General features: G+C 37.3%; 1 protein-coding gene across 4 annotated transcripts in view; it reads left to right on the top strand.

Moving 5' to 3' along the window:
• ADGB (androglobin) overlaps positions 1 to 21,310 on the top strand; it is a 172,548-nt gene that overhangs the window by 15,674 nt on the left and 135,564 nt on the right. For 3 of the 4 annotated variants that reach the window (XM_013056253.2, XM_013056252.2, XM_013056251.2), the window contains exons 2-4: positions 11,563 to 11,725; positions 16,662 to 16,754; positions 19,678 to 19,749. In XM_013056253.2, the coding sequence (XP_012911707.1) occupies positions 11,563 to 11,725; positions 16,662 to 16,754; positions 19,678 to 19,749 (328 nt within the window). Of the gene's footprint in view, positions 1 to 487; positions 693 to 11,562; positions 11,726 to 16,661; positions 16,755 to 19,677; positions 19,750 to 21,310 lie in introns of all 4 variants that reach the window. The other variant, XM_045066269.1, reaches the window with a different exon arrangement.

Below are 21,310 nucleotides of genomic sequence, written 5' to 3'. Positions count from 1 at the left end.
GGTTGATTTGATCTTTATGAAAAGAATTCTGCATTCTCAATTTCCCATCTACCTAAGGCAGAGTTTATACTGAGTTGTCTTCTAATATCAGGTCCACTCTTTGGCTCTTTCTCAGTTTGGAAGTTTTAAATTTTATCTCTTGAAGTGTCTTTGCAATGGCTTGAATATTTGTTAACCCTAAAATTTGTATATTGAAATCCTAATCCAAATGCAATGATGTTGGATATGGGCATCTGAGAGGCAATGAGGTCATGAGTGTGATGCTCTCATGAATAGGATTAGCATCTTTTTAAGAAGAGGACAGAGAGAGGGGCAGCTGGGTGGCTCAGTTGGTTAAGCATCTGACTCTTGGTTCTGGCTCAGGTCATGATCTCCTGGGTTGTGGGATGGAGTCCTGTGTGGGAGTGGGGAGTCTGCAAGATTCTCTCTGTCCCTCTGCCTATCCCCCAACTCGTGCATGCTCTCTCTCTCTCAAATAAATAAATAGATCTTAAAAGGAGAGGAAGAAGAAGAAGAAGGAGGAGGAGGAGGAGAAGGAGAAGAAGAAGAAGGGGAGGACAGAGAGCTATCTAGCTCTCTTTCTACCATGTGAGGACACAATGAGGATTTGGCCGTCTACAACCCAGAGGATGTCTCTCATTAGAACTTGATCATACTAGCATCTTGATGTCAGACTTCTGGCCTCCAGAACTGTGAGGAATAAATTTCTGTTGTTTCTAAGTCATGCAATCCATGGTATTATGTTAGAGCAGCCCAAACTGACTAAGACAATCCTTATTTTAAAAACAGATTTATCTTCAAATACTTTCCTAAGTAGTCTACAGTTACCATTATTCCTAAAGAAAAAACAGGCACACTGTGTCCATCAGAATTCCCTTTCCCACCTCACTTATATTTGATAGTTTTTAAAAACCCAGAGTTATTGTAATCATTATTTGTTAGTAGGAAATATTTTTTAGAATTTTGCCAAAATATATTGACTAATTTGTTTGCCATTGCTATTTATAGCCTACACTTTCAATCTAGGTTCATTTCCTGTTTTCCTTAGATAAATCCTTCAGTAAATATTTTTATAGGAATCTATTATGGTAAATTCACAATTTTAAATATTTTTAGATAATTTAAGATAAATGTTTCTACCTCACTTTTAAATAAGAGCTTAATTGGATCTTAATTTCAAGATTGACAGTTTTTTTAACCTCAGCTTTGATGATACTGCTTCCTTATATTACTGTGACTGTGATTGCTGTCAGTTTGATAGTTTTTACATTTATTTCTTTGTGTAGATAGATACTTATTTATGTAGATAGATTTTCATCTTCATCATTTATCTACAATGTTAGTTGATATATCTAGAGGCAGATTTGAACCACCTGACCTCCCATTTATCTTATGTTATTGCTTGATGTATTTTTTTCCATCTGAAGACATATCTTCCATCAATTCTGAAGATTTTTCAGCAGTCCCATTTCCAGATATTTCTCCCTACCCCCATCCTAACTATTTTATCTGTCTGCACCTTCTTTTAGGCATGCCCTGGAGTTCTTCAATCTATCCACATCCTTAGTTCACATTTTCTATCTATGCAAACATTTTATTTTATTTTATTTGTTTTATTTTATTTTTCAAGCTTTTATTTGTATTCCATTTAGTTAACATACAGTGTAATATTCATTTCAGGTGTACAGTATAGTGATTCCACACTTCCATAGAGCACCCCTTGCTCTTCAAAACAAGTGCCCTCCTTGGGCCCTGTCACCTATGTCACCCATCCCTCCACCCACCTACCTCCCCTCTGGTAACCATCACTTTGCTCTCTATAGTTAACAGTCTGTTTCAAACACTCGATTTAAAAAATTCTACCTTTTAAATCCCTAGTCCTCTCCTTTCTTTGGCTTTTTCTAGTCTATTCTTTCCACAGCTGATGTTGTCATTGCTGCAATTTTCCAATCAATATGTCTTTGTTTATATTGATCTCGTTTTTTGTTTGTTTGCTTAATATCTTCCTGTGCTTGTTGCAAAGCAGAACATTCCCTCCTTTATCTTTTCAGTAATTCTAAACATTTAAATATCTCTTAAATTTGCTACATTATTCTCTTTTCTTGGGTGTGATTTTTTAAAAATTTATTTACTGACTGTCCTTTGTAATTTTAAATTTCTTTTTTACCTTTTTAGTGTTAGTTTTTCGGTTTACATTTTTTAAAATTTATTTTATTTTATTTTATTTTTATTTATTTATTTGACAGAGAGAGATCACAAGTAGGCAGAGAGGCAGGCAGAGAGAGAGAGAGGAGGAAGCAGGCTCCCCGCTGAGCAGAGAGCCCGATGTGGGACTCGATCCCAGGACCCTGAGATCATGACATGAGCTGAAGGCAGCGGCTTAACCCACTGAGCCACCCAGGCGCCCCTAAAGCATAACAGTATTCATTATTTTTGCACCACACCCAGTGCCCCATGCAGTCCGTGCCCTCTATAATACCCACCACCTGGTACTCCAACCTCCCAGCCCCCGCCCCTTGAAAAACCCTCAGATTGTTTTTCAGAGTCCATAGTCTCTCATGGTTCACCTCCCCTTCCAATTTCCCCCAACTCCCTTCTCCTAACTCCCCATGTCCTCCATGCTATTTGTTATGCTCCACAAATAAGTGAAACCATATGATTTATTTCACTCAGCATAATCTCTTCTAATCCCGTCCATGTTGCTACAAAATTTGGGTGTTCGTCCTTTCTGATGGAGGCATAATACTCCATAGTGTATATGGACCACATCTTCCTTATCCATTCGTCCATTGAAGGGCATCTTGGTTCTTTCCACAGTCTGGCGACCGTGGCCATTGTTGCTATAAACATTGGGGTACAGATGGCCCTTCTTTTCACTACATCTGTATCTTTGGGGTAAATACCCAGTAGTGCAATGGCAGGGTCATAGGGAAGTTCTGTTTTTAATTTCTTGAGGAATCTCCACACTGTTCTCCAAAGAGGCTGTACCAACTTGCATTCCCACCAACAGTGTAAGAGGCTTCCCCTTTCTCCACATCATCTCCAACACATGTTGTTTCTTGTCTTGCTAATTTTGGCCATTCTAACTGGTGTAAGGTGATATCTCAATGTAGGTTTAATTTGAATCTCCCTGATGGTTAGTGATGATGAACATTTTTTCATGTGTCTGATGGCCATTTGTATGTCTTTATTGGAGAAGTGTCTGTCCATATCTTCTGCCCATTTTTTGATATGCTTGTCTGTTTTGTGTGTGTTGAGTTTGAGGAGTTCATTATAGATCCTGGATATCAACCTTTTGTCTGTACTGTCATTTGCAAATATCTTCTCCCATTCCGTGGGTTGCCTCTTTGTTTTCTTGACTGTTTCCTTTGCTGTGCAGAAGCTTTTGATTTTGATGAAGTCCCAAAAGTTCATTTTTGCTTTTGTTTCCTTTGCCTTGGAGACATATCTTGAAAGAAGTTGCTGTGGCTGATATCAAAGAGATTACTGCCTGTGTTCTCCTCTAGGATTCTGATGGATTCCTGTCTCACGTTGAGGTCTTTTGTAGGTATTTTAAACTCATGTATACTGTTCTTTGCCATGTGATTGGGATGGTTTTCCAGAATAAGTCAGTCCCTACCCATTGCAACATCCTGTTGTGATAGACTACTGAAAAGGATAGGGCAGTTGTTACAATATTGAAATACTTCCTTATCAGTTGACAAATAGCCGCTTTTTTGAGGTTTCCAAAGAATCTTTTGGACTCTGACCTCTCTGAAAACCTCATGACCTATTCATAATTTAGTTACTAATTGATTAAGGGACCAGTAGAGGGTCTCTAGCACACTGTTCTAGCACACACACAGTATAAAATTTTTCTGATTAGAGGTGCATTTTTGTATTACCCTGCTCCCACTCAAGTCTTAGCATTGGGAGGTTGAAGGCTTTTCTCCCATGTGGAAAGTGCTATCCCTGATACCACCCGCCCATATCCATTTTTTTTTCTATAGCCAACCTATTTCCTCTTAGAATCATAAGAAAGTGGCACATTGCCTGTTATGCCATAAACTATAGGAGGAGTTATACCAGCCCAAGTTCAAAGTTAGAAGCTCATGAGTAGCTCTAGCTACGTGATTATTCATGAATCGTATTTCTGATCTCTTGACACTTACAGGGTAAACTTTGCTTTTTTTTCAAAATGAACTTAGAGACTTTTAAGCTTGGACTACCACTGTTCGAATCGAATTCCAGTACCTACTTGCAGATTGCACTATCTCAACTCCCTATGCACCCCTACAGGTTCTTTCTAATTAGTGCATTGACTTCTTTTTTAAACTGAGATATAATTTGCATATAATATTATATTAGCTCAGGTGTACCACATAATGATTTGATATTTGTAGATACTGAGAAGTGATCACCACAGTTAAGTCTGGTTAACATCTATCACCACACATAGTTAACAATTTTTTTTTCTTCTGATGAGAATTTTTGATCTGCTCTCTTACCAACTTTCAAATATTCAATACAATATTATTAACTATAATCATCATGCTGTACATTACATTCTGCATGACTTAGTTATTTTATAATTGGAAGTTTTTACATCTTGACACCTGCACCCATTTTGCCCCTCTCCTTCCTACCTCTGCAAACACTCATTCACATTTTTCAATGTCTTTTAATCATGATCAGTTCATTTCAGTCACAAATATATATATGGAATTAATAGGTATATTAGTTCCATATATATAAGATATATATATATGTATTTTATATATAATCATATTAACAACTCTAAACCTATTGCTTATTTAATATATCATTTTTGTGTCAGACTATTCTGTCCAACCTGACCTGCTGTTATAAATTTGCTTCCTTTCTACTGTTGCTTCTCTTTTCCCCAGGAGCATCTTTATATTTTATGTATCTACTCTGGAAATCAGCCCGTTGTCTGGCTCTGTGGAATTTTTTTCTCCCTCCAAGCATCAGTTTCCTTTAAAATATCATTTGGCATTTTGAATGTACAGGCTTGATGTTATAAACATTCCTCATTGACATTGTTTTTTAAAAATAATAAATTTCCATAAATATGCTTTGTCTACAGATTTCTAGCCTCTCCTAAAAGTGTGGGTGAGACTTCCTCTATCTCAATAGCATATTTAGACTCACTGTGTAGAAAGGAGTATTTAGTCATATATTCTGAGGATATGTTTATCTTTCAAATCTCTTATACAGCTTATAATTTTAATGGATTGCTAGTACTTGGGTATGTTGCTATGCGAATAAAATAACTCCGGGTACCCCTGATACTTTAGCGTGTCAGGTGTGATTTCTCTGCACCTATGAGTTTTCCTAGAATTTGGCACTTTTTATCTCCCAGTATTACTAGTTCACAAATCTTCAAAAGTCCTGAGCTACTTCTGCGTTTAAAGATTAGCTTGTTCTCAGAATTGATGAGACCAGGAATAGTGTACTTTGAGTGTCTGAGGGTCTCAGCTATCCCATAGCAGCACGTACATTCTGGCAATGAGTGTCAAAGGCACACTGGGCTGACTGTTTCAAAAATAACACATTTGAATCAAATCTACTGTATATTTGACATTGGGCCATATTTTACTATTGTTTATATTATGTGAGTAACACTGTAAGTGAGCTATGGAGCTGGTATGAAATGCCTCAAATGAGAGTATTTTTTAAGTGATCTTCAACACAGACAGAATCAAATTTGATATGTTTACAAGAGAAGTAGGCCAATTAGTGATAAAGCTTAATAGTTTAAGGGAGGAAGCCAGAACATTCATTTACACTTGACAGAAAGAAGAGGAGAGCAAAACATAATCTCAGCAGAGCCTTTATTTCTTTTAAGAAATTAGATCCTCCCCTTACAAAAACAGCTTTTAAGGAGACTGAGCTTCCTGAATGAGTTAAATTTTATCATGATTTTGTTGGCTACATAGTCATGGATTTCTTTTTATCTCTACAGTTGTACCAAAACTGAATAAAGCAAAGGTACTCTTAGTTTACTATTTTATGCCTTTGTTTTCCTATTAATATTTTGAAAAATTTTCCTTTCTTCCTGAAAACTATTCTAATCATCTTTCTGTCACCTTTTCTTAGATGCTTCTTAGAAATACTCCTTTACAATGGATATATTCTTAGACTTTCTTTTCCAGCAACATAGTGGATTAAGACAAAAAACAAAACAAAACAAAACAAAACAAAGAACAAAAACAAAAACCTAATCCTTACAAATGCCTACCTAAAGAAATAAAAAATCTTCAGGATCCAGAAATGAGGAGGGAACTGAAAGTCAGGATATTTTAACTCTAAGCTGAGACTACAGTTTCCCTGGGGAAGGCTTAGCAGCCTTAGGAAAGTAGACTCTTTTGTTTTAACATATATAGGACAAATGATGAAAGGGAGTGCTCCAACCTTGGATGAAGGCATGACTTTCCAAAAGTTTAATTCTTTTTAAAAGGTGAATAAGAAAAATCTGCCTTATAATCTTAGATTATAAGCTTTTCTACGCTTAGTGTCTGGCTGGAAAATAAAAAAAATCTTCCTTGAGAAATGGAAATCTTGGGATTGAGACTCTGGTAGGTTTGAGATCTGATTTTAAAGTACTTATGGGTTCCTGGATGCCTTCTTTATTTGGGATTTCTGAAAGAAGAAAATTCCATATTAACATTGAAAAAGCATTCTTTCAATACAGGATTGCCTTGGGGAAAGGGGATTGGAGAAAAAGAACACCCTGATAAGGATGGGCTCATAATAGAAGTGTCCTAAAACATGAGAATATAGCAAAAACCATTAAAAAAAAATCCCAAAACAAGAAACAAACAAAAACAATAAAAATCACAAGAAAAAAGAATCAAGTGTCAAAGACTCAAGATAGTAAAAAGTAATGTATAAGTAAATTACCACGTGTAATGATATGATGATTTATAATGCTAAAAGTCATAAAAGAAGAAATCCAAACCCTAAAAAAATAATTATACCCTTTATATTTGTCAATGTTAACAATCAATGCTAGCTACACTATCAAAGAAGCAAGTAGGAAGTAATCAATGTTAGCTACAATACCAGATAAACCCCAGATCACACAGCAAAGGATATTTCTCATTTATATTAGAGTTTGATTGGGAATTTAGGAGTGGCCTTCCATGTGCTAAATAAGGATTTTTGGCTCTTTCCATCTTGTGGCATTACTGATGAGGGAACAGAAGGCAAGCTGAGGACAAAGCAGAAGCTGACACCCCACAACACCCCCCAAGCCCCAGATGGTATCTGTGTGACATTTCTCATGCACTCTTGGCTCCCTAAAGCTATAGAAAGGAAAAACAAATAGTTAACTTATAGAGATCACATTCCTGCAAGTCTCCCTCGGTTTACAAATGTCTTAGCAATCTATAAGAACAAAGCACTTCCATCAATAACCTAGCTTTGAAGGAAGAAGGAAATGTAGATACAGTTAAACGTTCTTATAACCTGCAGCCCATTGACAGATACTTGAAGCAGGCAGAGTGTAATGTTCCTCCAGGAAGCTTCCAACTATCCTAACATTAATGCCTTGCTGGTGTGGGGGGCGGGGGAGACAACTTTAACTTGACAACAGCAAGGCCTCAGGTATCCTGTGAGTCTTCTTTAACATATGAAAATTCTTTTGAAACCCCCATGTTCCCTACCTCCCCCAACTCCCAAGTATATAAGCAGCCACACCTCACAACCCTGGTGCAACAGCTCTTTCTGCCCACGGGTCCTGTCCCAGTGCTTTCATAAAACCACCGTTTTACACCTAAGATGTCTCAAGAATTCTTTCTTGGTCATCAGCTCCAGACTTCACCCCACTGAACCTCACCTATATTCCAAAACCCCACGAATTACCATTTCCCAAGATCTTCTCTGAAGGATTGAGCATGCAGACAAGTATATCATAGGATGTTTTGTGAGCCTAGAGGTAGGATACAAATATCTTCCTATACATGCTATTGTCTAAAACACCACCACAAAGTACCAGCCAAACTGCAAAGGACTGGGAAATATAAGAAATGAGGAACAGGACTAGTGAGCCACCTGATCAACCTTTACCTATTCATAAAACCTTGAAACAGTCCTAATTAGAAATGTTAGAGGTAGTATGTCAAGACATTCGTTCTTTTATTTCATGTAAATAGATGGCAGAGAGGGAGACAGATTTCTTATGTTATCCAGGCATTGTTTTAATTGCTGGAGATAGAAGGAGTGAACAAAAAACCCATGGATCCTACCCCTGTGAAGCTTCCAAAGCCTACCTGTGGAAACACACAAGCACCAAAGGACTAGTGAGAGAACCATCAAGTGCTATCAAAATGAAGCAATATGAAAGGAGGCAGAGGGGTTGCTATTCTAGATAGGATGTTCGAGAAAGTTCCTCCCACCCCCTGCCCCAGAAGGTGAAATTTGAGAAAGACCTTTCACCTTCTTGTTGCTACATTCGACATTTATTTGTTCATATTTCATTCTGTTGATCTATTAGCAGCATTTGGATCTGCTGAACATTCTCTTACTTAAAAAAAAATGTTTTACTTGACTTTTAAGGCATAACCCTCTACTGTTTTATTTCTGTTTCTTTTTCTTAATACTGCTATAATAAAATACCACAAACTTAGTGGCTTAAACAGTACAAAACTATTATTGTGCAATTCTCGAGGTCTGAAGTCCAAAATGGGAACCAACAGGGCTGCCTTCCTCTCTAGAGGCTCACAGAGAGAATCCATTTCCTTGCCTTTTTCAGCTTCAAGAAGCTGCTCACTCTCTTGGGCATGTGGCCTCCTCCTTCTGTCTTCAGAACCCAACAGTTTTGCATTTTTCTATTCATTCTTCTGGAGTAAAATCTCCCTCTGACGACTTCTGTCTCCCTCCACTTTTGAGAACACATGTGACTGCACTGAATCCATGCAGACACCAGGATAACCTCCCATCTCAAATACTTAAAGTTGTCTACAAACCATCTCTTGCCAGGAAAGGTAACCTATCCCCCAGTTCAGAAATTCGGGTGTGGACATGGGTGGCTGGAGGAGCGAGAGGTGGGGGAGGGGGGGGATGCATTATTCTGTCCCCCACACTCACAGACTGCTTTTCTCAGTTTTCTTCCTACTATTTCTGACTTTCCACTTGGAGTATCAGAGCAGGCATACAGCTGTACTGATAGTCAGAATACTGAAATATTTTAATATTGATTGTGGAATAACCTTAACAATAACATTACCAATAACCCTGAGCCCTAGACATTTCTGTCTTCTGCTTGCCCTGAGCCCATGACCCATCCTGAAGACCTCATACTCCTGACCCCGCGACTCAAATAAATAATGTCTAACATAACGAGGCTTTAAGGTTTGGTCAATTGCTCACCGGTTGTTAGGTGTCTTGAATAGCTTTAAGTCTTAATAGCTTGAAGTCTTAATACTTCAGATACCATCTAAACGCCGATGACTCCAATTTTCATTTTAGACTGATTCTTTCTCCCAAAGCCTTAGAATCCTATGTCTAACTAACTATTCAACATCACCACAAACATGTGATAAACACAGCTCATTTACAAGTGAAATGCTGCTTTACTCTTTACCTCTGTTTTGCCCCAACCCATAGTCTTCTGTCTTGCAGGAAACATCAGTTCAATCTATGGGCTTTCTCTTCAAAACGGGGGCCTCTCTCTCGCTGCCTCACCATCAGCAACCTGGTCCACATCACCATCCGCTCTCACCTGTTAGTTCAGCGCCTTCTAAATTCTCTCTCTTGTTCCCTTTGCTCTTTTCTCAACATAGCCGCAGGCACGAATGCTTATAAACTTCCCTGCTCAAAACTCTCCTCCGGCTTCCTTTCTCACCTAGGGAAATCGATGTCTTTCCTTTGGCGTACCTCACCTTTATAATCTCTGCATCTCCTGTTCCCTCTCTGAAATTATCTCCTTTTACTTTCCTTCAGCCCCACTGATCTCTTTATTCTTCAGATAAGCCAGGATGCGCTCCGCATCTGGAAGACTCTGCCCTGCGGCTTGTACTTGCCAGTTCCGGTCTCCAGAGCAGCCTTCCCCGGATCCACACCGCTCGATCCTTCATGTTCTTTCCCCGTTGAGTGAACGATTACCCTATGATGGAGTGCTTTCCTTAACCACTGTATTAAAATTGTGTACCTTAACTCTTCAGTTCCCCCTTCCTATTTTATGATTCCCCCTAATTTTTCACTTTCTAATGCATTCTATATTTTAGTTAATTTATCCTGTGATTTTATGTTTCTACCCAGTAGAATATGAACTCTATAAAGGTAGAGATTCTTGTCCGGTTTGTTCACTGCCTATCCAAGGGTCTAGAGCAGGGTTGTAGTCATTCATAGTTAAAACTCAAAAAGTTAAATGAGACACGTATTTTAGACTTTAAAGGTTACAATAATAAAAAAAAGGTGAAAGTCAAGGTTTAGAGATATAGAATTGCAACACGATAATGAGTGCATAAAACAAGTCCAACTTCTCTGTAGATAATTAGTGAAAATATATCACAAACTTTAAATATGCATATATTTGGGTACTTTACGTTCTCTTATTAAAATCTATCCTAAGAAAAGAATTAATAAGGAATGCAAAGATTTGGGAATAAGGAAAGCCTCTAAACTCTTGTTTATAATAGTGGAAAAAGGGGTACCTTGGTGGCTCAGTTAGTTAAGAGTATGTCTTTAGCTCAGATTATGATCCCGGGGTCCTGGGATCGAGCCCCGTGTTGGACTTACTGCTCAGGTGGGGAGCCTGCTTCTCCCTGTCCCTCTGCCTCTCCTCCTGCTTGTGCTTTCTCTCCCTCCCCCTCTGTGTCAAATAAATAAATAAAATGTTTAAAAAATATGAAATAGTGAAAAAAATTTTAAATCAAAACCTTCATGTTTTTAAATACAGAAACTTAGACAAAAAGAAGTATATTTATACAATGGAACAGTATGCAATCATTAAATTTGTATTTAGATAAATTCTCATCGATGTAGGAACTATTTATGATATGCTGGTAAATGGAAATAAACAGTCTATAAAGAGAATGTGCTAAATGATGCTATTTTTGAAGAAGAAATGTATATCTTTGGACACTTGTTAACAATGTGGTTTATAGAATGGAGTGGGAATGTCTTTCCTACTTACCTAATCTTTAAAAAAAATTTATTTCAAAATAACGATCACATAGCACACTTATACTGGGAAAAATCAAAATTACATTCATCGTGATCTTCAGAAAGCCATTAATATTATACGTGCAAAGGATTTTAAATGTGAATTGTATATAAATATGCCCCTTCATGGCATTTTATGTGTTTATGATGAATGTCCTACATTAGTAAGTAGGGCCTAAGGCTCAAAATTTGTTTACAGAATAATCTCTTCAGGTATTTTAGTTTCTTTGAACCCTAACCTGTGGAAGCTGTCTGGCTACAGGTAACAACGATTGAAAAATGTCTTTAACATGACTGCTGACAAGACCATCGAAGTCAAACCATGCAATGAACCCAATATTTTACCTCAGAGATTTGACTTAAAACTAACCCATCTCCCTGCTCTGTTTCTAGTCAGTACTACTTGGGCAGTAGCGCGCAGCCTAGTTCCGTGGAGCAGAAGAAGGGGAAGTTCCCAATCTGGCCAGAATGGAGCGAGGCTGACGTCAATGCAGAGAAGTGGGACGCAGGCAAAGGTGGAAAAGAAAAGGACAAAGCAGGAAAAAGCCCTCTATTCGTGAGTCCGCTGGGATGCGGCTAGCGGTCATTTTAGTCCTGATGTAATAGTAGCATAAGATGTGTTAGCATGGGAGAGTGCTCATTCTCCTCCAGAGGCTCCCTTCAAGCGAGAAATTTGGTCTTTGTCCACCTGTCTCCCTCCATCCTAGCCTGTCTTTCCAAGCCTTAGACCTGGGCTTTGCTAATTCCATCTGAGTAAGAAAAGGGGAGAGGTGATCAGAGGGCCATAATGAAATAAAGGGGAAATTGATAGAACAAGTCAGATAGTAGATTTTGGACAGGGTTGGGAACAAGGCATTTCGAGTAGTTTAGAAAATGAAAGCCCCAGCAGACCTGTGAACTGTTACCTAGTGATGATAGGAGATTTTTTTTTTTTTTAAAGTTGTTACTGTTACTGAGATAAAGATTGAATCTCTTCATATTGCCCCCCTGAAGATATTTGGGGAAGGATTTCAGGTACTCTTTGTTTATCTATGGCCATTGAAACATGATGGGATTGGAGCTGAGAACAGTGTGCCTACATTTTCCAAGCATATTATCTTAGGTTCTTTTGCCTTTTTAAAAATGTTTACTCTATTTCTAAAGACTTCTTTTTGAGGGTATGAGTCTGGGTTGCATTTTAAATATGACCCTTTGGGGCATCTGGGTGGCTCAGTCAGTGAAGTGTCTTCCTTTGGCTCAGGTCATGATCCCGGGGTCCTCCCATGGAGCCCAGCATCAGGCAACCTGCTCACTGCTCAGCTCACTGTCTGCCGCTCCCCCTGCTGGTGCACGTGCTCTCTCTCTCTCTCTCTCTCAAATAAATAAAGAAAATCTTTAAAAAAAAATTAAAAAAAATATGACCCATTTATTTGGTGCAACAATTCATTTAACCAAAATGTTTATGAAACACAATGCAGTTTCAAAACACAAACAAAATTGCCAGAATGACCATGATGAACTCTGGGGTGTTTATTTGCATCGAGAACTCTGGAAGGGTTCTTATTAGCAATTATATTTTGTTCACAAAATGCAGAAGTATAAACTGCATAATTCATTACAGTAATTTGTTTACAAAAGATAACAAATGTAACTAATTGCTGATTCTGTTAGTACCTGAACAATTTCAGATTAGGAACGTATGAGGGAATACATTCTTTTCACCATACCTAGGGTGACTGTGGAACTTTTAGACGGACAGGGCTTTTGAACTCTGTGGGTTCAAATGACAATGGTCATAGCCTACATATTTTTAACAGAAATTTACAACTAATGGGGGTTGAGTGTGAATGTACATCAGGAAGATAGACTGTGCAAATCCTCAGGTAAGCACTGAGCTCTAGAAAAGACCTAAAGACAAGGCACTGTAGAGTGTGAAGGATAACAGGGTGAAGAGCAGCGTGTCTGAAAACTGAAATAGGAAATAAGCTATAAACTGTAACATGTTAGGGCCCTTGAAGTGTAAGTAAGCCTTTACCAGGTGACGACGGAGAAATCCTGCAGATCTCTGGGAGGTTAGGCATCAAATTCTAGAACTTACCAATGTTATTGAAACAAGGGCACATCTGTTGAAAGAATATTTATTGGAGAAAAACCACTGAGACTGGAAGAGTAACATGTGTGCTGGATACTTGATGCCCATTTCATTTGGGGGCAACATATAGGAATGTTGCTAAGTGAACATCAGACTCCAACCTTGGTTCTGTGATCGTCAGACCATGTATAAAACTGCACAATCAGGGCAGCACCAGCCCTTCTCCTGTGGTGAATTGGGACTATTCCAATGGCATGTGACACTTCAGAACCTGAGCCAACATTCCATTCTGCCTCTGCCATCTTCACAAGATGGAAGAGTATCAGGTCAAACCCTGGTTCTTACAACAGCCCAGATACCATATGGGATACAATCTTGCTTCCCACTCCCAGTTCTGTTCTACAGTCTCAACATTCATGGCTGTGAAGTGACAGTCCCTCATGGGAGTGAGTGGTGGACACCCCAAGCATGTCACAGTTGCAACATCCACGTTTACCAGGGCCAATTACCTTAATCATATGACCATAGCAAGTATCCTTGGAATTTTATAGAAAGTCTCTTCTTTAGATGTGAGGCTAGTGATCAGGAAATCAGCATCAGATAAACTAACCCTTCCCTGTAATTTCAGAGTCAAGTCTCAATTCTTTTGCTAAGTGACAGCAACAAAAAGACATGGTGGATGAACCAAACTAAGATATATATAATGAAGCATCGTAAGGTGCATATAAGAAATACACCTAAGGCAAAATGACATAGAAAGATTACCATTTACCACTAACTTAACATGGAGAAAAGGGAATCATACCAGATTATGATATGGTAAACTCCCATTTACCTTTTTTTTTTTCTCTCCTTAAAGACATTTAATAATTCAAGGCATGACAACAAAAGGTCAAACAGAAAGTAGTGGCTGGGGTTTATGCCAGTTATTCTGGGCTGAAGAGAGAGAGGATATTGACTGGGGCTTCGAAAGCAGCCAAAACTAGAACCCAAATCCCAGAGGTAATTACAGAACCACAATCTGAATGTTTCCCTTATAATTTTATTTCAAGACATTTAACCAAATCCTAAGCTATATGTGTGAAGATTTTGCTGCTGAGCAAATGAGTAAAAAACAGTTTGGAAGTTAAATAACAGAAAATATTTCATGATGCTATGGCAAGAGATTGGAATTTAGGGTATACCAAGGTGAAGGGACTCAAACCCTCCAGCTTTTCAGTGAGTACCCAAACATGGCAATAGCATTCTGTGTTGAGTAAGGGTAAACCAAGCCTACACCAGCCCAGTCAAACCCTGAGACCCAGTGTTGATGGGGTCAAGTTCATTTTGTACTTTGATGCCAGAAAGGATGAAGTCCTCCTCTCTGGAGGAAGGCATCATTATTTAGGACCATATACATTTTTATATGCAACATTTATCATACAACCCAAATTTATCACACATGAAAAGTGTGATAAAAAAGTGGCTGAAAAACAAGAGGAAAATTAAATAATAGAAATAGATCCACGAGTGACTCTGATTTGGGGTTGTCAGATAAGGGACTTTAAAATAACTGAATTATTTGTAAGGGAGGAAAACAAAACAACGTGAGGCAACCCCAGAAGTCTAGTGTGTCTCTTGGAAACATCAGTCTATTGTTCAGGGACTCATTCTTGGATCATTTTGACTAGATATTGGGATTGCCTTTATCTTCATTCAAAGTATTTCAGAATCTTAAATATGCTCCAGATACACATAGACACTTTGTGAAAAAGCTCAGACAGGGCCCTCAAATATAACCAATTTCTCAGGTCACTCTAGCATTTGGATAAAAATGTGATTACCATAAAAATCACAAAATAGTATTTACTTCCCCCCTGTCACTATTAGCTCAGGTGAAATTTAGTACTCCTTATTTTTCAATACAGATAGTTTATACTCCTACAGCATTGTTTTTGTACTCCCAGCACTTTCCATTTTCTGTAAGGCTCACCGCCACAACTTAACTATTTTAGGATCTTGTGAGAACTTTTACACAGTAGCTACTTGAAATCTAATTTGCTATATTGCTAGCATGCGAGAGTAGATATTTGGATATCATTCTTCCTCCAGAGCTCACTAACTAACCCATTCTAAGGACTCAAAAATTAATAAATTAATTGCGTTCCTGGACATTTACCTCTGAGAAACGGAAACTTATGTTCATATAAAAACCTGTAAGCTATATGCAAAAATTTATAGCAGCTTTATAAGTAAGAGCCCCAAATTAGAAACAGCCCAAATGTCCTTCAATGAACAGATGGTAAACAAACAAATATCCATATCATGAAATATTGCTCATCAATAAACAAAACAAACTGCAAATTGATACTGCAACAGCTTGAATGAATTGAATATCCCAGGAATTAGGCGGAGAGAGAAAAAAGCCAATCCAGAATGTTACATGATATATGATTCCATTCATATAACATTATTTTTTGGGGAAGATTTATTATTTGTTTATTTGAGAGAGAGTGCATGCATGTGAGATCAGAGAAGGGGGCAGAGGGAGGAGTTGTGAGAATCTAAAGCAGATTCCCTGCTGAGCACAGAGCCCAAAGCAGGGCTTGATCTCACTACCCCAAGATCATGACCAGAGCTGAAACCAAGAGTCAGACGCTTAAACCAACTGAGTCACCCAGGTGCCCCTCATATAACACTATTGAAATGACAAAAAGAGACCAGATTAATGATTGCCAGGTGGTAGGGATTAAACAGGTGGTAAGGGGGTGGAGGGGGGGGGGTGGGCATGGCCATAAAAGGGCCTAGGAAGGATCCTTGTGCTCCTGGAACTGTGGTATACCATGACTGTCAATGTCAGTATCCTGGTGGTGACATTGCACTCTGGTTTTGGAAGATTTCCCACTGGAGAAACCGAGTAGAGAGAACACAGGAACTCTCTTTATTATTTCACAGCATGAGTTGTGAATCTATAATTATCTCAAAATAACATGTTTAATTTTAAAAATTAATAAATGAAAGTCAGATCCAAGGTTCAAAATTTCACTGGCATACAATCATATTTATGATTTTTTAATTTTCTCAAATAAAAACAAGAACAATCTTTTCAGTGCAAAATATGTCCATATCTGGCCCATCCAAATTGCTTTCCTACCATACCTACCTCACATTCCACAGCAGCTCATGCTCATTTTGATTGCGTCCTCTGCAATAAAATGTTACTCAACAACTGAGGTTTTGTTCACTAAATACAGTATTATTAACTTCCATATTCACCAAATACTCCATGAGATACTTCTGAGAGCAATTATACAAATTGCTCTATACATGCATATTTATTGATTGAATCTATGAACTTACTGATTTTTATTAGTATTGAGTTGGTTTCATATTTTTAGAATCATATGGAGACAAAAAACTCAATATATATTTTTTTATATAGCATTTTTTTGAAGACCCCGAAGGAAAGATTGAATTACCACCATCGTTGAAAATTTATTCCTGGAAACGTCCACAGGATTTTTTAATTCATCGGGTAAGAAACATTTTCACTATTGAACAAAATACATGTTAACTGTGGGCTATAATATCCTAGTTATGAAAATTCTCATTTTTAAAACAATGTAGGGTAAATTTTTCCCATGGTATTTAGTAAGAAAAAGGAATTACTTTTTGACATTTAATAGAGATAAATGTGTATCACTTGTACTGGCTCCCAAGAGCATATTGAAATTTTGTGTAAAGTCTTGAGGTTTTTTTTTTTTTTCTTTTTTACATGATATCAAAGAAGAGCCTAAAAGGTGTGGTAAGTTACTCCTTAATTTCTGACTGACAGAATTACCCTTTACTGCTGCTTAGCAGGAATTTATGTGACCTGAAGGTCTGTTTACTCTAGTGTTTACCAGCGTTAATTTTCTAGCCCAGGAGACTGGCACTTGGCTCTCTGTGTTCCAGGTATTCCTGAAGCATTTTCCAAGGGCCATCTTCATTTCTGGACTTGACACCCAGCCACTTGAGTCACATTGACTGGGACATCTCCAGAGAAGCCATCCTTTAAAATAGCATTATGTACATGAAAACTTTAGATCCACTGGTCTGCCTTCTTAACAGTCATGTTAAGTTTGAACATATTTGAACATATTTGCTGTGTCCAAGGGTCTAATTATCACTAACTCCTTTTTTTTTAGTTTATGACTCTCCTAGAATTTTCATTTAATGCACGGAAAGCCAGTAGGCTAAAATTGTTACTTAGTGTTAACCAAATGGTTGTAAAGGAGCTGATTCTTCCATCGATTATGGAATCCACTGAATCAGTTTCACACAAAGTGATTTTATTCCTAAAATTTTTAGCCTTTATAAGCACCACTACTATTGCAAGAAAATATAATTTATGCACCATATTTTCAATTGCTGTTACTAGCCGAAGTCAGCTAATCCTAATTACAAATATATTTAGTAAAATAAAAGAATAAGATATTTCAACAGAATATTTATTGAATGCCTACTTGTAAGATATTTTAAATAAATCAAATGTCCATGAACCAAGACTTTAAATTACTTATAATGTTAGATAATACTGGTATGAAGAATATAAGTTCTTTAGTGTTAATAGAGTGCACTTAATAATAGTGTATTATTCATAATATTCAGGCTCTGTGCAGTGGAAATGCAGGGTTTACATTCTACGCAAATAAAGGATATTAAGTCCCTAAAGTGAGAGTGTTTCAAATGTGAATAAGTAGAAAAGTTTCACACCACCTTTTTCTTTTTAACATACCTTAGTTCTGAGAGATAACACTTGTATTATAAGTGAATTCATCCGTTGGTGGTGGTAACACTTCTCCTGGCATTTATCGTAATGTTGCTGCCCAACTCAACACCTCTGTTCTGTGCTGACCTCTTCCTCCTGATCTTGTGCATGAACTCCTCTTGGAGTGTGGACCAGAACAGCCACAGCTAAAAGTCTAGCTAGCTAGGATAGTCTTAGAATAATGTTTTTTAAGTTTTAATGTCTAGATCCACAGTGGTAAGTATATTTTACATGGAAATAACTGTGGGCATACAGAAAGCTCAGGCAAAAATTTAGCAAAACAATATCGACCTTCCTACATGAGATTGACTCTATTCTACTCTAAGCCAAATATGAAGTCAGAGGACACGATTTAAGTCAGAGAGAAGCTAAATTATGAACAAACTTAAAAGCCTTGATTCAAGATATCACAATCAACATGGGCTATACAGCTGAGGAAGTTAACAAGCTCTGACCACTGAGGGAATGATCAGTTTTGTATATTTCTGAGAATCAGGTGTGGATGGTTCAGGTCCTTGAGTAATGATGATATTGAGCAGATGTAAATTGTCTGAAGATGGATTCTGTCTCAAGGACAGGTGTAGGAAATAAAGACCTCCGTAGAGACGTCTACCTTAATATTTGCTGTCTTTTACACACCATCAGCTTCTATCTTACATCGATTGGCAGGCAGTTATTAAGACTCCACCTCAAATTTTAGTTATTCAATATTTAATCTATAATCAATTTAAATGTATGTTGTTACTTGGAGAAGAGTGTGGCCATTTTAGAATTGCAATTAGCCAAAACAGAAGTTAAAATATACATTTTGTATAAAATATTTTATGTAAAACTTACTATGATCACAAATTATAAACTAAGAGTCAACTCTTCAAGGTAGTTTGGGTTAATTTCTCTCAGGCATAAAGAAATATTTTATTGAGTTTTCAAGATGCTCGTTATACATGTGATTGAGAGTAGTTGGTGACAGTAGTTTCCATGAAAATCTTTTATTAATCAAAATCATATTTATGTTAATTTGATATGTTAAGTATATAAGCTTGATATGAATTGTAACAAATTTTTAAAAACTGTTATAAATCATATGTTCCCTTATTATGTTTATTCCTTAGTGATCTAAACATACAAAAGCATCTTTAGATATATACCAATTAAATAATGACCACCATATGATTTTTTTAAAGATAAGAGGATTTGAAATTTGGCAAGATTTTAAAGAGCTGTGATACCTAGTATGTTTTATCAAAGGGATGAAGATATTTTTCCTGGTAGCATGTGTTAACTAAGCTTCAGGTTTAACTTGAAAGGGTAATTTAAATTTTGTCATTTTTTAAACTCTCAAACTGTGTGTGTATGCATGCTGAGACCATATGCATATATTATATCTGATAACATTTCATATGTATATGAAAATACTGTGTTTGATAGGTATTACATTATGAAGTGAATGGCACCCATAACTCTAAAAGGGTTATCTTACGGAATAATGAGCTTCACTTATCTTTTTTTTCTTTTAATTCCTCTGGTTGTGAGAAATGAGATCAGGTTTGACTTGTTTATACTGCATGAAACTATATTTCATTCAGCTACATTTCCTTTATTTTTCTTAATGAGGAATATCTCTTTTTACATATATTTTTAATTTCAGGCTCCAGTAGTTGTGAGAAATGAAATCCTGTTTGATTTGTTTTCAGCAAATGAACATTTACTCTGCAGTGAGGTATGTAAGGAAGTTTTAACTGAAGCCTGTTTTCAGGCTTCATTTTCCAGACCTGCTTAAAATAATTCCCAGACCATCAATTTCAGTTCTCCCTTGCGCACCTCTAAGTTTTGGTGTAACTCAGTATTTTATACACCAGACATTCAAAGAGGTAGAGAAGCCTCTTCAGTTAAGTTTAATGAGCAGATGGTGGGGAAATGTTAGCATTAGCTTTGCTGTGCCCCTACTCTCCTGCCCCATAAACCCACAGTAGCTGGGGTCTCATGATCTGGGCTTTCCCCTTCAGTGCAAGTGCCTAGCGATAGACATGAAGTTGCTTGGAACTTGCTCAACATAGTGCTCAAGGGCAGGGTGTCCTGATGTTGTTTGACTTGCTAATACAGGGAAAATCTCACCTAAACACCTCTATCTCTCCACCCTGGGTTTTCTCCTTCAGAAGCGGACTCTGTTCCACTTCCCTAAGACAGTTATGTCAGAAGCAGGTCTTTTCATTTAAAATTATTTTCTCCCAGAAAAAAATTCTGTGCCAGTGAGAATTAATAGTCATTATTGATTCAAACACTTTGCCTTTCTTATCTTAAATATCTTTATTTTAAAAGATTTTTATTTATTTATTTGACAGAGAAAGATCACAAGTAGGCAGAGAGGTAGGCAGAAAGAGAAGGAGAGAGAGAGGGAAGCAGGCTACCTGCTGAGCAAAGAGCCCAATGTGGGACTTGATCCCAGGACCCTGAGGTCATGATCTGAGCCGAAGGCAGCGGCTTAACCCACTGAGCCACCCAGGAACCCATCTTATCTTAAATATCTTGACCAAGATTAAAGTCAAAACATTTCTTTCTCCAACCAGGTTGTACTGAGTAGTATAATATATCTAAAGTGTTTTATATTTTACAATTTAGTCTAAAATATGCTTATTTTATAATCCAAAGCATGCATAGACTTCAGCTTTTCATTTTTAAAGGAAGTATAAAATATTCTAGCAAAATTCCGAGGTGTACATACAGCAAGACACTTGATTTACCTTTCATTTTCAACTAAACTAAACTTGAAGAAACATCCTAGATAATGTAAATTAAGGAAAACATGAATCTTATAAGGTTAGTCTCAAGTATTTAATCTTCTTATAAACCAGGCAGTTAACCGCAAGACGATTATTTCAGAAAATCCCATGCTACCAGGGTAATGTCTTTACTTAACAACCACTGTGACCCAGAGATTTTTTTTATACATTGTTTCTATTCCCTATAAAATGCTGAAAAATAGATAGCATAATCTGCATTTTACAGACAGCATTACATAAATTGCAATTTAAAGATGGTGAAATGACATTCCCCAGAGCAGAAGGATCTGAAGGGAGATTCAAATCCGGTCTGTTTCCACTGCAAAGCTCAACTCCCCACTGCGCCTTGTTGCCCATTGAAAACTCTGCAGGTGGGAATTTTGTTCAGAGCCCTTCTGCCCCCACAGATTGGCATATGAAATATGAGACTTAGAGGATATTTAAACGTGTGTGCAATTTTCTTTCTCATATCTCATTCCTTGTCTGGTTGACCCTATTGAC

The sequence above is a fragment of the Mustela putorius genome, unplaced genomic scaffold, assembly GCF_011764305.1.
Source record: "Mustela putorius furo isolate JIRA1106 unplaced genomic scaffold, ASM1176430v1.1 tig00003863_pilon_pilon_pilon, whole genome shotgun sequence".
NCBI lineage: Eukaryota > Metazoa > Chordata > Mammalia > Carnivora > Mustelidae > Mustela > Mustela putorius.
This window is presented reverse-complemented; position numbering and strand designations above follow the sequence as displayed.